At 38.8% G+C, this 17,549-nt stretch overlaps 1 protein-coding gene across 2 annotated transcripts in view; it reads right to left on the bottom strand.

The window, feature by feature from the left end:
* Positions 1 to 14,148: 14,148 nt before the first annotated feature.
* The window catches only part of atp6v1h (ATPase H+ transporting V1 subunit H), a 28,880-nt gene continuing 25,479 nt past the window's right edge, over positions 14,149 to 17,549 (bottom strand). For both annotated transcript variants that reach the window (XM_003438063.5, XM_005476507.4), the window contains one exon: positions 14,149 to 14,539. In XM_003438063.5, the coding sequence (XP_003438111.1) occupies positions 14,470 to 14,539 (70 nt within the window). In that variant the 3' untranslated portion in view covers positions 14,149 to 14,469. The remainder of the gene's footprint in view (positions 14,540 to 17,549) is intronic.

Raw genomic sequence — 17,549 nt, 5'->3', positions numbered from 1 at the left:
TGTTGCTTAGAGACCCATCATGGCCAGGTGTAACTTGAGTGACAAGGCCTTTTTGTAGGTGTGTTTCTATTGTCAAGGACGGACTTGACTTTGTGAGATGTCCTGTGTTGATGCAAATCCCACTTGAACCTTGAACCTTGAGAATCGCATCGTTTTCCTCTCATAGCCCAAGAGATTCAGTGAAGGAAGAAGGCAGTTACAGTGTTTACCCTCAGTCTTATAAGTGCAGTGCCAAAGGTCTGTTTGCACATAGATACAATCTGCTACTGTTCCTCTGGCACTTGAAACAGTTTTCTTTATATATGTATTTGCGTTCCAGAGGAAGAGAGGAAATGTTTGTTATGTAACTTCCTGTAGATGAGGTCAAGAGTGAATTCCTTTCCGCATTTTCCTCCACTTTGCATAGTGAGCCCGAGGCCCTATCTCTTCAGTAAGATGCTTCACTTTAATGATGAAACAACTTTCAGTGAAACAACCTAATTTCACTTTTTGTTGGGGATTTCCCAAATGATCTATTTAAAAAAATTATTCTTTCAGGAGTTCTTCACCTGCTGATTAGTGTCTCATTTTGAAATGTTCCATTTATTCAGCTCCATTTGAAAACTGTCCTTCCATATGCAGTGTTAGTTTCCACTTTAGCATTCACTGAAAGATTGCATCACCAGAAAAAAGATAGCTACGGTTTGCGTGCAGCTTTTGGAGATTAAAATAAATAAATAAGCAGAATGTGCTTCCCAGACACAATCTCTTCCCAACAACAGAGTAATACTTCTTTGATCCTACAACTATATTATTGATTAATCTTCAAAATATCTGCCTCTCCACCCACTCTTGGTTACATAGAGGAAAAACTGCCGCTTGCAGAGTACATATTCACCTGGTTTAAAGCCTTAAGGTTGCTGTGTTGTTTGAGCAGTTCAGTAAAACAGTTAAGAGTAAGTTAAGAGGTCAGTATAAAAGGTTGCTTCTGTCATCCAACATGACATATTTTTGTTCAACACATCTGTCTGCCTGAAGCAGATGACTGAAGCTACTGTATTAAAAAAATATGGTGAAAGATGCTAAAATTTTCCACAGAGCTGCTGCGGGAAACTGTAGAGCCAGGTGATGAATCTAATAAATAACTCTTACACAATACACCTAGTGACATCACCATCATTATATTATACAAAATCTTCTTATGAAATATGAAATCCTGTGAATTCAGTTTAATTTGATTTTATTTATATGGGGCCAATTTTTTAACACTCTTTAACAGTTTTCAGGACCTTGGATGTGACAAGAAGAACTTTAAATTCAACCGTGGATTTAACAGGGAGCCAGTTAAGAGAAGCTAATAGGCACAATAGGGTCTCTCTTTCTTGTCCCTGTTAGTACTCGCGCTGCATCACTATGGATCAACTGAAGGCTCTCAGGGAACTTATTTTTTTAAAAACTCGATAGCAATGAATTAAATCCAGCCTCAGAGTAACACATGCACAAACTAGGTTTTCACTGTCACTGTCACAGAGATGAAAGAAATAAGTTCTACATATTTGTTTATTGTGCACACTGAAGGAGATATCCTGGCCTAAAATGACTCTCAGGTTCTTCAGTGTTATGGAGGGAAAGATAATGCCAGCCAGAAAAGTGGTCTTTCAACCCACTTCCAGCATTGTGCACAATTTTGTGAATAATAATTTAATGTTAAAAAATATTCTACATGCTCTATTTTGCACCACTATATACTCCTCTGAAATTGTCACTAGCTGTTTTTTGCAATGTGGAGTTTCTTTAGTAGTGTGTAGTCAAATATGAGACTTTTTTTTTGTATTTTAAAAAACCAATGCTCAAACATTTTTTGATGCATCTGTCCCAAATTACAGATCCTGATTCAATTTAATGGCAGCAAAGGCCTGTGAAAATATCATGCTTTTATCTTAAATAGTTTTTCATGTTCAAACATTGCCTCAGATTTCAAAGCGCAAGAAAAAAGGCTTGGAAGTGGGAGGACAGTGCTTTTTAAAAGTATCAATATCTAGAAAAGTATTCGATATAGGAAGCTAAAAATTCACAGGAATCATTATACATGTCTGGACTTTAGACCATAATGTTTTTAGGCACATCAGAGATGGTCAAGTAATGAATGTTTTAAAAATGTCTTGATTTGAGATGGAATGAACCACTCGTTCATAGTTTAAGTGATTTGTGTTATTTGGCTTAATAATGGCCTGTGGCCAGGTATCCGCTACATAGCAAAAAAAAAACAACAACAGTATTTTCAAATAATGTTGGCTACGGGAAATAAAAAAATAATGGTCCCTGTACAGAACCCTGTGGAACTCCATGACTAATGTAGTAAAATGATTAGTGGTATCGAATGCTGCAAAATAAACAGTTCCTTTGCACACGATTACCAAGCTGTTTTATAACTACCACATTTTTTGGACTATAAGGCGCACTTAAAATCCTTTAATTTTCTCAGAAATCAACAGTCCGCCTTATAATCCAGTGCACCTTATTTATGAATTCTGGTTTTGCTTACTGACCCCGAACCAATTTTATGTGGTTACACGGTGCTCAAAAATCTGTCAAAAAATGTTTTAGTATGACTTTAGTAAGATACAAAGCCGCACCCCTTGATGGATTGTCGGAGCATTACGGCTACCATAGTCAGGAGCCTCAGGGAGTAATCTGGGTCCGGCCCTGGGCTTCAGGTTTCAAAGTCAAACGAACACTGCAGCATCACTGAGAGTTAAAAACTGTGTAAATTCTTTCATCTTTAATAAAATGATCAGCGTTGCTGTTTAATCAGGTGTAACAATTAAGTTTAACATCCAGGCATCCATGAAAACAGAATTTATTCAACTTAATGGAGTTATAAGCTAGGAGGAAGTTAGCTCGCTAGTTTCCACCTAAACATGATATAGCATGTTCTGACTGAGAGATTTCTGAAAAAATAAAACAGAAAGCTCTGTTATCACTTCCAACATAAATGAAGACAGAAAAGTAAACAGCAGTGACGTTTGTAGGGTTACTAAAGTTGGGCTAGCTGGTATATAATGATGTGCTACGTGATTGCTAGTGACACAGCTCTGTTAGCATAACATAAACTCAGTGAAGCTTGAGGATGAATGCTAGCTGTTCCACTCGATAAAGGTTAACGTGAGTGTTCCCGAAGATTAGGGACAAATGCAATCGCATGGCAGGATGCTGTAAATGGACCAAACTTCAGTCAGGAGAACAACTGAGATAATCCATCCACAATAAGAGGTTAGTTATTAATATACTGCAACAACATGGGAATAGAGCAGCTGCCAGAGAATTCAACATTAATGAATCAATGGTACCGAAGTGGAGGAAGCAAGAAGAGGGATTTGAGTAAAGTTTGAGTTATTTGACTGTTTTATTTCGCTTAATGCACCTTATAATCCGGTGCGCCTTCTGGTATGAAAAATATGGTACTCTTTCAAGATTTTTTTAAAAAGTAAGGACGGTTAGAAATCAGTATCTAATCATTTATAAGGCGATTTTCAGCAGTGTTAATTAATAAAGATAAACTGATCAACATTTAAAACTGACGCATTAATTAATTGTAAGACTTGTTTGAATAGCCTTGTAAGACTGGGCTTTAAAGGTGGAAATAATTAAACATGAAGGACTTAATAAAAACAATAATAAAAGCTTTTAAAGGAAATTGCAAATCCACATTAACAATTTTATTTTCCAGATATCTATGTTTAGTGTTTTCGTTTTGGCTGCTTTCCTTTCCTAAAGAAAACTGAACAATGAAGCCATCACATGGAAGTGGCTCCTATTGTTACCACAGCTAAAATCACAAAGCAGCATCCACATGTCCATGATAATACAGCATTTGCAGGGGGTGGAGGTGTGGAGTTAACTGTTTTCTTTTTAATTTGCAAATACAGATGCTTAGCTTAATATTAACTGCTGACTCTTTGAAGATAAGACTTATAATTTAGACTGTCAGGATTTAGTATTTTCGCAGCAGCTTTCTTTAAAAAGAGAAACTGTCACAGTTTAAATATCCAAATGCAGCATTATTACCTTGCTAAATAAATACAATGTGCATAAAAGAGAGCGAAAGTTTGAAATATTTTTAAGCCTTTGTATTCTAGATGATTCTAATCTGTTTTTTTGCTATTTTGTCTCGCAATCATTTGCTATCACTTGGCACAGTTTCATTGCTTTGGTTTAGTTTTATAAGTCTTTATTAAAGCTGCCATACCCTTTCTTTCCAATAGTATCATATTCCACACAACTCTGTGTACCTTGCAACTTTACTTTATTCATACTCTATTCCACCTTAGGCACAGTAGATAGGAACATAAAGCCAGATGTTAAAACATATTTTGTTTTACAAAATATGTCAAATATGGAATACTAGAGACCATTTGGATGACAAGGATACATATGCTGTACATTCCCACATGAAGAGGGACATCTGGTTACCACAACCAAGTAAAAAGCATGTTTCTACAATTGTTTAGGTCTCTGCATTTAGCTGCAGCCATCTTTTCTTTTGTTCTAACCAGACTGACTTCTGTTGAGATTCACCATGGCTGCACTACTAGGACAGAAGGAGAAGCGCTCTGTGCTCAGCAGACACAGTTCAATAAAATGATCAGATGATCCCTATGAGCAAGTAGTTGGTGACAGTGGAAAGGAAAAACTTCCTTTTAACAGGAAGAAACCTCAGGGAGAACCACGCTCAGGGAGGGGTAGCCATCTGCCGCCACTGGTCGGGGGTGAAGAGAGGCAGACAGGACAAAAGACACACTGTGGAAGAGAGCCAGATATTAATGATAACTAATGATTAAATACGGAGTAGTGTATAAACAAATTTGGAATTCAATTCTGGATTTAACAGGGAGCAATGAAGAGACGCTAATAGTGAAGAAATATCTCTCCTTCTAGTCCCTGTCAGTACTCTCGCTGCAGCATTTTGGATCAACTGAAAGATTTTCAGGGAGTTTTTAGGACATGCTGATAATAATCACTTACAAGAGTCTAGCCTTTAGCCTCTAGGACTTTTACTGAAAGAGCTCAGTTTTTATTTAATAAATCCTGAGAATGTTTTCCCTTGTACTTTTAGAGTCCATTAACTGCTGTTTGACAAACTCCAGGCAGGATGTCATGTGTATTTTACTCAGCATGCCTTCTGTCTAACCACTCTACTACAAGTGCCTAATGGAAGAATTGCTGCTGATATTCTTCTAGCAGGTCAACCAACCCCCTGCAGAAGACTTCTGAAGCTCTGTTTGTGTGACCGTTGGGTTCTCTGTTACAGGGCCAACATGCTTTCTTACACACAGTGGCCTCTAGCAAGAGCCTTGTTGATTTTAGCAATTTCACAATAACAGAGGCCACTGTGCTTCTGAGAACACTCTAAGCTACATGCTGTCCATTCACCTTACCATAGGCGGGTTCCAATAAAGTTTAAAACACACTTCAGTGAATATTAAAGCAAACGGGATACATCTGACCACAGTATGAAGCATCACAGCAAAGGTTTACGACACTTTTGCAAGAGAGAAATTTCCAAGAGAATTATTTTTAATAAATGAGGGCAAAAGCTTATTAATTATTGAGTGTTTTGAGATGCCCAAAAAGTCAGTTTCTTTTATTTGATATTAAAGACAAAAAAGTGTGGAGCACTGAAGGGGTCTTAACACCTAAAGTTACTGTTCATGCTCGAGATCCTACTCTGATAGTGAATAATCTAAATTTATTAAAGTACTTTATGGGTTTTTAGCACTCTCCTCTGTTTCCCACTCTGGCCCTGGGGCTCAGCAGTCTCTTCCTATTGATGAAATGGGGTGTCATTTCCAAAACTACAGATTACTGCCATCAAGATCAATTTGCAATCACAGAGGAACTCATAATAATGTGTCATCACCCCGGGATTTATCCTCATTACAGCACATTGAAATCTCCCGAGAAAGACAAAGAAAAGCGAGCTGAAATGGCTTTTTGTTCACTGCTGTCCAGTCAATGTTGCATTTCTGCAAAACATCCTTGTTTTTAACAGCATTCAATTTGATTTTGAAAACTTTAGATGAAAACAATTTAGAGATACAGGAAGATACAGATAGCCTGTTAATGATCTTGAACCTGAATGTGGTTTCTTGCCATCGCCAGCTCTTTTTTCTGCAACAATCACGTAATCATTGATCACGTAGCAAACCTGCTGCTGGCTTTCTCATTTGCCAGTGTGTCAGTTCCAAACTATCCAGCCAATTATGAAGACTGTATGAAGGCGACAGTCAGAACTTTGTATGCAGACCATGTCTTGCAAAGATCATCACCTGCATATCCAGATATCCAGATGGTGTGGTCCCTTCAGGTCTCTGGATGAAAGTGACTTACTTTGTAATGATGTGATTGACATGCACTGTGTTTGAGCATTTACCTGCAGTTTGGGGTGTTCTGGTTGTATTTCGAAATGTAAATGTGTGGTTATTGGACAAAAAGTAGTTGCAGTGTCATCAAAAAGCTGTTAAAAAAACATCACACAATTTCCTCAGATTGAGTCAATCTTATATGCCTGTTTGACTCTTTCTCTGACTTGCCACCGTGATCTTAAATCTTGTCATGTAATGTTGTAAAAATGCAGTGTTATGGCTGAAATATGTTTTGGGAACATTTTGTCCGTAAAGATGAAAGAATCTGGAGGGACTTTCATTCGATGAATAGAAGGAAGAAGCTACCAAAGGGCCTTGATAACTCAGTGACATGAGGAGACCTGTTCCTACTTCAAAGGGAATGGGTGCTCACACCAAATATTGTGGCTTTTCTGTAAACTGGACCCTAAAGTGAACTCACCCACAGTATGGAAAATATGCAGTCAACACAATGTTTGGAGATGTAGCTGAGATATTTGAAACTTGTTCGATCAATGTTACTGACTTTGATATTTTCAGAGATGAACACTGAACAATTTTGGGATATTTTCTACAGTTTCTAGTACTTCAGATGTGCCCATACTTGTGGAAAAGAGCATACAGGAGGCAGCCCATCTAAGCTGGCAGGTTAAAGACCTGCTAATGTCCAGTCATCACCTCAGATATTTGAGGTCCTGCACACATGTCTACTGGGTAAATCATAGAAATGTTCCACAGTGCATGTTTACAATAAATAAAGAAATAAGTCTTGAGACTGTGCTGGAAAACACTGCAAATCTTCTGGAAATGGCACGTATTGCTGTACCATTGTGGAGAAGTTGGATGACATGTGCAACCTTTAAGTGGTCTAGGTATCGTCTCATGTTACCAGCAGTGACAATGGCCCAAGCTAAATGCAAAAACAGTTAGAAAAGACGAGGAGAGAAAAAATATCATTGATGTCTGTGGTAAAACCATTCCTTTTTGTGGGGTTGTCTCACTGTTGCCCCTTTAGTGCACCTCTTGTTTATTTCATTAACAATAAAGTAGCTGAAAAGGATAAACAGATCCCTCTGCTAGTTAACTGACCAGATCGATATCCCAGAGGTTTATCTGACTTGATGCGATACACTGATTAAAAAGTTTTTTTGTTTTGTTTTGGGGGGTTTTCTGGCAGAAGCAACCAAACTTTTCCAATTACACTGGACACTTTCACAATGATTGCAAGTGTCTCTTATCATTAAAACCAAATGGGGTTCACTCTGTTGGGGAAAGGTGTGTATTTCTATGTGTGTGGGGGTTTCTATGTGTTGCTAGGGTTCAGGGGGTTAAAGGTCTACACAATCCATTCCTCAATAATAAAGATTGATTCAGGAATGCAAAAGGTTAATAGGTTTTGGTAAATAATGTAGGTTCATACTTCACACTGTGCAATAACAGCATACACCATGCTGCCATCAATCAGCATTAAGTATGGCCTGTCTAAGTGCTATATAACTACTGTTAGGTCACTCCAGCGCAAAGTGTTATTTACCAAAATGATTCAGTGAAAATAGCATGACTTCATGCAGCGCCGCAGGAAAATGATTACGGTGCACCTGCACTCAGTCAATGATACGAAGTTCGGAAAACGTCAGGAATGGGTAATTGCAGTGTCCATACAACACAGCATGAGATAGCAGGCACACGCAGCTTAACACAGCATACGTTATCGTCAGGCTTTAAGGGCGAGCTCACATAAACATAAGCCTACTCTTGTATTTGTGATTCTCCTTCGATGGAGCCTTAAATCGAGCTTCACGCTGCGTGCCTGTCGGCAGAGTCTTGTTTTGATTGTCACTATGGGAACGGACAGTCTCTGACCCATGGTTACAAGAGCAAAGGGATTTGATCGATGAAGCAAAGCAACAGTACCCTCCTCTGTGTGAGCTGATCTAACAATCTGTCAGGCTGAGCAGATAAAGATGTCAAATACAAACTATTTGGAAGCACGAACTGGAAAACTTGTCCTTATTTTCCCTTCTTGCGTGTTAAACACACAAATATTCTGGAAATATTCAGACACTTTCCGGATAGAGTGGAAATAAAACTAATTAAGAGGTCAAGACAAGACATTGCCTCAGGGGACTTTCATGAGTAAACCGAGGCTCGGCAGATGGCAGTGAATGCAGAGAGCCAGTTTCACACTTTGCTTCGACCCTGTACAGCAAATGTGGGTAGCATAATAATACAAATTAAAGCCAGGGGAATGAAACTCTCTCTTTTTCAGGGTCCAGAGTTCACTCAGTTGTTGCAGGTGAGCTTGCATAGGGACCACAGCGAGCCAGCTGCTGTAAATAGTGCTTGGAGAGCATAACAGGGTCAGACAACTGCAGCCAGAGGCAGTGAGCCTCTACATAAATATTGACTCTGCATACATCCCAGCTCACCACACCTTTTAGAGGCTAAAACACAAAGGATGAGTGCATCAAGGCTGGAGCGAGAAAATGAGACAGAGAAACCTGATTTTAATGCTTCCTAACAAAAAAATTAAGGGATGTTTACATGCTCAAGAGGCTGTAGGTGTTGCTGTTGAATGCTGCTCTTATTTACCAAGGTTAAATCCCACCACACAGGAGACTCACAAGTTGTCTAAGACTTTAGTTCTGATTAGACTACCACTCTGAGCCCGATAGCTTGATTTCTGCAGAGGATTCAGAGCTGAAGAATATCCATATTTTCCTCATGGAGTTGAACTGCAGCACTGAAGGCATCTGGAAGCAGATTTCCCATGAGCACTATGCTCCATAAAAGCAGCAGACAGTGACGGCTGTAAATATTACTTAAGTTGTACAAAAGCGTTCATGTACCCCCGGGCAAGTGCCACATTTTGTAGATTTTTTGAAGCGGAAACAACAAGATTGGAAATGATCACCACTTCACATGTCAATGCACCGCTACCTTTTTATTTCTCGAAATGATCAAAGTGAAAGAAATGTGACAATAATTATAAGCTGAAAGGGTTTTTACTTGTAAAATTTCAGAACTTTATCACGTGTCTCAGCCATCTGAAATATGCATACGTATATGTATGCACAGAGCGTGTGTTATCAGTCATAAATGAGCAAACGCATTGTCCAGTTTTGCACGCGGTTCGTCCAAGTGTTGCTGTACACCAGCAGAAGCCATTTCTTAATCTCTATCACTGTAAGCAATCCACGAAAAAAAAAAAAATCTAGATACTAAATAAAACACGGTTATATTCTGATTATCTTTGTGCAAAGTTAATGAGGGATGATCCCTCAGTGCAGCTGACTGCCTCTGCATTAGTGGTGATGTTAAATGTAACTCTCTCACATTTAATTTGTGTTTTATTCAGCATACTGGGATATTTATAATAACTCATATAGTCTTCACCTAGGTAACAGAACAGCCAGAGGAGTCGCCCCCTGCTGGCTATTAAAATGAATGCAGGTTTAGGGCACTTCCTTCTGTCAAAGATCATCCCTCACACTCACCTCCACCCACTCCACCCTGCCTGCACTGTCGTCTTCACCTCTCTTGTGCACTGTCTGTTGCTTTGGATGATATTCAAACTCGTCTGTCGCCCCTACTCCACACCTCACCAGTGTCTCGATGTCCTCGTACATGTCCCACACCAGTCTTACGTTCTTCTTTCCCACCCAGTTAGTTCCTCAATTAGTACCACAGTTCCTCTCTTGGCACCCTATCACATGCTTTCTCTGGATCCACAAAGACAAGACCTTCCTTAAACCTCTCCATCAACACGCCACAAGCTCTTACTCAACATTAATAACCACAATGCAGCTCACTGATCTTCACTTCTCTTCTTAATCTAGTTTCAACAGTTCTTTCCCATATCTTCATGGCATGGCTCATCAGCTTTATCTCTTTGTTGTTAATATAGCTCTGCACATGACCTTTGCTCTCTAGGATTGTGTTAAAAAGTCCACTATCCTCTTGTAGACATCACTATACGAGTATGTCATTTAGACCAACCGCCTTTCCATTCTTCATTCTCCTCATAGCTTCATAGCTGCCCTCACTTCATCCATACTGTCTCTGCACTTCCTGATGGAGATCTGGAGGCAGGAGTAGATGAAGGTATAAAATTGAGCATTTAGCAACAAAACATCTTAAAGGAAACTAAATATAACAAATAAAAGAAAACTACATAAGAGGAAATGAATCAAACTCCAGTCTCACAGCAAGCTGCCACCTCTCCTCTCCTCTACTACTCATACATATGTTTTCTCAGCATCACCTGCATGGACTGCACACATATCCATGACCCAGCCTGTTCATTTATGTCCTCTGTAATGGACATTTGTTTTTGGTTTATATCTTTTGACTTATTTGAGGTACCCAACTAAGTTCTGATGTGCTCAATAGAGAACATGTCAGCCCTTCCAGTGATATCTTATATGTTTGTGTGGCCAATCTTAGCTCCGAAGAGGCAGCACATCACAGAAAAAGTTGAACTGAAAGACACTTTTTTCCTCGGTTCTCATGAGGATATGTCCGGGTAAGGCATCAACATACATAAACACAAGGTTTATAATATTACTGCTAACAAAACCTTGGCATATGGTTGCCTATTATTTATGTAGGTGTTGAAAGAATGTCAAATAACCATAGAGAGTCTCCTGCTCTCCCTTACTTCTCCAGAGTCCCAGTTTCCTACAGGTGTCCCACAAAAGCCATCAGGAAGACAATCAAAACACTGTAATCAATCTTGTGAGCAAGCCAGTTTCAAAAATACACACTAAAAACTCACAATGACACACCACACTGATGATATCAGAGAAGTGGGCAAATAAAGACACATTTTTTTCATCAAATATTTGTATATTGCACTTGTTTTTAATTTTGTGTATTTAACTTTTTATGGCAATCGTTTTTTGATTTTGGCAGTTTTCAGTCCTCTATGGAAATTTATGTAGCGAGTGCTTCCATCTATTTTACATTCATACAGTGCAGTGGAACGCTTCTTGCTTATGATGGACGGCATTATTAGTGTTTGAGTAAAGTGGAAACTTTTATTAAATTCAGCTTTGAATCAGTGATCGTCATCATAAGTGAGAGGGAAGGCGACTGTGACATTCATTAGGTTTCTGAGCAGCCATAGAAAAGACGGAAGGTAAGCAGCCAGTAGACATAAATATGAATTCATCATACAGTGTACTTCAGATTGACCTTTATAGTATATGATTAGATCCAAGTGTCTGATCGTATGTCTTAGTGGTTTACAATAGAGTCCTCAGACCAGCCAAGAAAACAGAGTTTTGTCAAGAAACCAAGTGTTTGAGAAAATGAATGCAGCCTAATGATAATTACATCCAAGGCCTTCCATAAAAACACCACATTGATAGAAGTGTGCTGTCCTTCAGGGATTTATTAAAGAGAAAATGAAACACGGCGCTTGATGCAGCTGATGTAAAAAGCAGTCTTGGTTACCGTTTCTTAGTTACTTGTGCAAAAAAAAAAGAGAAAAAAAATCAACACTTCGTATTATGGAAGCCAAGACCTTCAAGCAGTGGTCTCTTTGCCCTACAGAGAGAATCTGTTGCTATGTAAACTTGAAAGCTGATGCTTGCAGTTACTGTGTGTGAGCTGAATGAACAGAAAATAACAAAGGGAGAGATGTGAAGAGCACATGTACAGTGAAGGTCAAATTAAAACAGGTCAGGCAGCTCAGATTTAATTTAAATTCTACGGGGGGCACTCCACCAACTCAAAGCAGCATTTGAAACCTATGTTACAGGTAGAAAATTGTTTTCCCCCCTAAGAGCCACTCATCCACGACAAATAGGCTATGGTAATTTAAAGGGGGAGATTGTGGACAGAAGCACTGAGCGTACACAAGAGGAAGCAGAGTCCAACCTTAATAAAGTCCACAAGACAACCTTCAACTGTGGATTTGGATTCGCTGTCATGCTGTTAGCAGCACAGTGTGATGTTTGTAGTGAGCGTGACTGGATGGCTGGGTCGGATTATCTAATGGGCATTCTGGGCACGTGCCTGGGGACCCACGCGCTGTTGGAGGCCCACACAAGAAGCAAATAAAACTAAAACAAAACAAAACAAAACTTTACATTTTGAAACCATACATTATCAAAACTTGGATGGATATTTTATTAGAACAAAATGATATCGTGGCCAGATTTCAGCTCGTCTGCCTCTTTCGCCCCCATAATACTGAGGTTTGTAGTCTCTGAGAGAAGCAGAGAAGTGGCACTGGAAAGTGGTGCTGAAAGGAAGAAAGGGAGGAGATCATCAAGGAGAACTGCAGAGAGGAAGAAGACAACAACAGGTACAGATGTGTGTGGACACATTAAACATAGTATTATCATTATAAAAGCCAACTATCACATTGGGATAGTTACTTTTTATTTTTTTTTGGAAGGTAGTCTCCATTTAGATCTATTCTGTGTACATGTATGCACGCATTCCCGTATGCTTAGTCACCAAAGACAGAAAAAGCTGATTATCGAAACAAAGTAACTCGATGATCCAGGAATACTGGAAAGTGTCATTGGTTGGTGAAGGATCGGCCAAAGATAATGACGGGGTGAAAGATTGTTCGTACACGACCTCCTTTTCAGTGGATTGGATTAATCAATTCATCATTTTGTTATCGAAATGACAAGAAAGGGTGAAAAATACTAGAAAAAACTCAAGGTGAATATTCACGTTACAATTGCAGATATTCACATAGAGGAGCAAAAATGGCCAATCACAATTTCAGGGGTTTTTTTTTCATTCTGGTAATCAATCAAGAAAAAATGTAGAACATGAAAGAAAACAGATTAAACATGGCACAAAGATTTCTTTTACAAGTGTAAAATTCTTGTAAGGATGAGTTAGAAATACTTACGCTCATACTTGATGGCCGCTTTATAAGGTACACCTTGCTTGTATTAGGATGGACTGGTTTTTTTTTAAAAATTAATTTTGCATTCAGAACTGCCTTAACATCCCTCAGAGACTATGGTCCATACTGGGATACTGATCACAGCAGAAACTGAGACTCAGTTTCACACCAGGCAATGTTTTTCCAGTCTTGGTAAGTCCATGTGAATTGTAGTCTAAGTTTCCTGTTCCTTGACTGGGAGGAGCACTCAGTGTGGTCTTCTGTTACTGAAGCCCATTAGTTTGACATTTTTAATGTTTAGTGATGCTTTTCTACATACCTTACTTGTAACGAGTGCGTATTTCCTCTGACATCAACAATTCATTTTCACCCACATAACCACTGCTCACTGGATATTTTGCTCTTTGAACCATTCGCTGTAAACCATACAGATAGTTGTGTGAAAAATCCCACATCAGTAGTTTGTGAAATACTCCTGTACTTCCTGCCTTTGATCAACAACCATCAGTATTGTCTTGATCGTGTCTACGTGCCTGAATGCACTGACAGCTCCCATGTAGTTGGCTAATCAGATACAATGAGTTGTTGTATCTAATAAAGTGGCTGGTGAGTGTGTTTTCACTAAAGAGCACTCTAATTATCACAATTAATTCCACAAGCCATTTTAACTTCCTAACACATCTGTTTCCCCTCAAAGGCAGGAGCTAGTGAAGATGACCTCAAATAAATAAATAAATATTTCATTAGCCACCCTGCTGCCACTGCTCGGGAGCCGATCGCATATGGGCTGATAAGAAAGCTCAATAATGCTGTCACGTCTGAAAATCTCTTTGTTATTCAGCTTTCGTTTCTCATCAACCTCTCAGTAAAAGGATGTGCAGGACGGGAATGTCACAGATAAGTATTTTTATTGGTATTCATATGTTTTACAGACTTAAGACTTAAATAACTTGCAGTTTTGTACATCATCACAGACACACAAAGTGCGGCTTTAATCACGCATCACTTATCTTGGAGTCACAACACGAAGCACGACAGTCAAATCAAGGAACATCGAGGATCATTTGGGGTGCATGTAGAAGCGGAAATCGCACCGTTTGATTTTTCAAGTCATTACACAAAAACGAAGAGCTGATCATCACGATTGCCAATCTGCGTACAGTTCACACTCGTCCACAAAATGAGACACAAACACACATGCACATTCAGTGTTCAGCTTCGAGCAGCCACCGCTGGAGCCTGCTGCTGATCAGTGGACTGCAGTTGTCTTCCAAGATACTCCCTGTGAAAGAGAAACACAGTTTTCCTTTTACAGACTGAAAAAGCAACAAACACTAACCATTGTGTCAATTAAGTCCATACATCCTGTTACAAGCAACAAATAAATGCTTATTGTATATTTTCATTATTTGTTTGGTGAGAGTAAGACGAGAAGATTAAAAATACTGCAACTTTCAATACTTCAAGAAAAAACACTTTTTTAATAACAGTATATATTTTTCCTTAAATAAAAACATAACCGGTAATTAACCGGTAAGCATATTAAGTTATGATAAATGAGGGATAATATCCACCCCGATCACCACCTGCCTGAATGTTTTCACTTTAATCTATTCTCTGATTGGGTGGATTCTGGATCTTTTATATCCTTTAATGTGAAAACAGGTTTTAATGAAGCTTCTCATTTTAAGAATATGAGCTTCTCCCAGTTATCCTGACTCTGACATGGTGTAATGCTGAAATATAGACCCATTATATATTACTTTGAAAGGTCACAGTTCTCCTTCATGTTTCTTCTTGGCCATAACATTTTTAGATATGCTTCATGACACTCAAATTATCAGCAGCAGAAATATCAAATGCCTCTCAATAGCCTAAAAATGGGAATGGTGAATACTCATAACGACAGAGAATATTTTCTCCTTAAAAATATGCACGCTTAGACTCATCACTATTCTCCTTTTCTACAAAGCAACAGCGCCGTAAGGATGTCCTTATGAAACCACTGTACACTTCTATTTTTGAAGGAGGTTATTTTTTTTTATTTGCCCTATTATGAGAATGAATCACGGCAGTGAGATAAAACAGCACAATATGCATCCAACGCAGAAGCAGCAAAAAGCTTTTTCCAAACAACAGCACAGTACTTTCATGTGTTCGTCTCATACCTCTTTTACTGAAAATACCAAATACCTCTTTGTTAAATATTGACCAAACAACCAGGCTGGTAAAACCACAAGCTGCTATAGATCAACTCAAATATATCAAAGACATACAAGAGCTTTTAAGCCTTTGATCTTTAGCTAACCCTCCTCTGACCCCCATCTACAGGCTTGTACAGAACTTCACGTACACTCATCATGGGTGTGGATGTCATGATAGTTATGGTCCTTTAATGATTTCTCTGAATTGTTCTTGTCCCAGGGTGGTATGATTGTACAGCATACACCTTTAATGACTTTAAAAACAGACCTGGGTGCACGAGCTTGACTTTATTTTGGATTTTCTCTAATCCATGCAGGGTCAAAGCGCGGCACACCAACTGCTGGAGCTGTCAGAGATAACCTTCAGCCCATTCTCAAAAATCAGTTACAGTACGCTGATTTAGAGCACTGCCAGTGAGATTACAAAAAAAGGCAAATAGCAATAATTGGTAGGATGACTGATGAAGTTAGTGTCCCGCAGCCAAGGCACCTTTTCATATGTCTCTGCAGCTGTTGTAAGAATCAATATTTACACAGCGAAATGAGTCTTGGACATGAAACACTGCATAATATTAAGAAGTATTAGCCACAGTAAAATCAGCAGATTTTCACTGCCGATAGAAAGAAGAAAAAAAATCAAACAAACAAACATGTTTTTTCTTCCTGTGCCCTTGCACAACAATCAGCTCAAGTCAAAGTTGTAGATCAAAAAGAGATCTACAACTTTTTAGGAGTGTAGATATGGACATTACTTTTATAGCACAAAAGGAAGAGATCGTGATGCTAAAGTGGACAAAACCAGTAACAATGTGAGTGAATGCCGACCCCAGCGTAGCAGCCAGGTCCTGATCTTTAATGGTTAACAAACTGATGAGCAGTCAGACTTGCTGCCTACATTTCTACCTGTTCATACTTCTAAAGAAGAATCACTATGGTGATCGCTTTGAAGTGTCTCTGTGCTGATTTTCATACGTAAAAAAAAGCTTGCATGTGTGTAACGAGTATGTGTGTAACGGGTGTAATGCCTTTCTCCATCAGGAAATGTACTGAATTACTTTTAAGAAAAGTACAGAATAATGTGTAATACATTACTTTTTTTGAGTAATGACCCTAGGACTAAATACAGCATTGTGCCTTACAGTATAGTAAACACTGGTGATAAGACTAATTCCACATAAGCTGGTTCTTTTGTAGCAGTAGCTGTAGTTCTTTAAATTTGCACTGCATTATAAAAAAAACAGAATCTCTCTTTGCTCCGAGCTGCCTTTGGGGAGTGACTATACATGTAAACACCATCTGTGTACATTCAGTAAAGGCAGCTTGTCTGCATTTGTTACAGTAGTTGACAGAAACCTATGCAATTTTCTGTCATTTATGACTTCTGATAAACAAAAAAGTCTCTTATGCACATGTAGATGAATCCTCAATCAACAACTGGTTCAAAGTAAAATCCAGAAAAGTTCTCCATTGTTCCTTAATTGTGTTTTACAAAATCTAGCTGTAGTTCATGGAACACCTAAATCCATAATAATGTTAGAATACAAACAAGAATATGGTTATTTGGGAAATCATCAGTAATTCTCGGATTCTCACCGTGTTTTGTTTTGTTTTTTCAAATTAAAAAGAAAAAAAAAAAAATCAAATTTAAAGAAGGAGACAGTTCACAGTGACCCAGAGCACAGATTTGAGTTTGTTTGGCCCCCAAAAAACAGGCTGCTGTATGAAAGGCAAACCAGTACTATATCATGAACATGTCAAATGTGAGTAGAGAGGACTGTACTTTGGTCTAACTGAGACAAGTTAGACACAGCATAAAGGTGGCCGGACCAGCGATAGCTTAAGGCTTAAATGACAACCAACCGGTATGGAGCTTATTGGCAAAAACACCATTCAGTCAAAGCTTGCTGGAGATTTAGAAACATGTCAAAAACAATGACTAGATAACAGTTTGAGCACATTCATGCATGCTGTTGTCATGACATCAGGGGCCTCAGAAAGGTAGGAACAAGAAAATCTTATATTAGAAACAACAAGTCAACCCACTCAAGGTGACAGCGGGTAAGGGAAGCGGCTTTGAAAAAACTCTTC

Source organism: Oreochromis niloticus, linkage group LG18, assembly GCF_001858045.2.
Source record: "Oreochromis niloticus isolate F11D_XX linkage group LG18, O_niloticus_UMD_NMBU, whole genome shotgun sequence".
Classification (NCBI taxonomy): domain Eukaryota; kingdom Metazoa; phylum Chordata; class Actinopteri; order Cichliformes; family Cichlidae; genus Oreochromis; species Oreochromis niloticus.
Note: the sequence above shows the minus strand (reverse complement) of the source record. Positions and strands in the feature narration are given on the sequence as shown.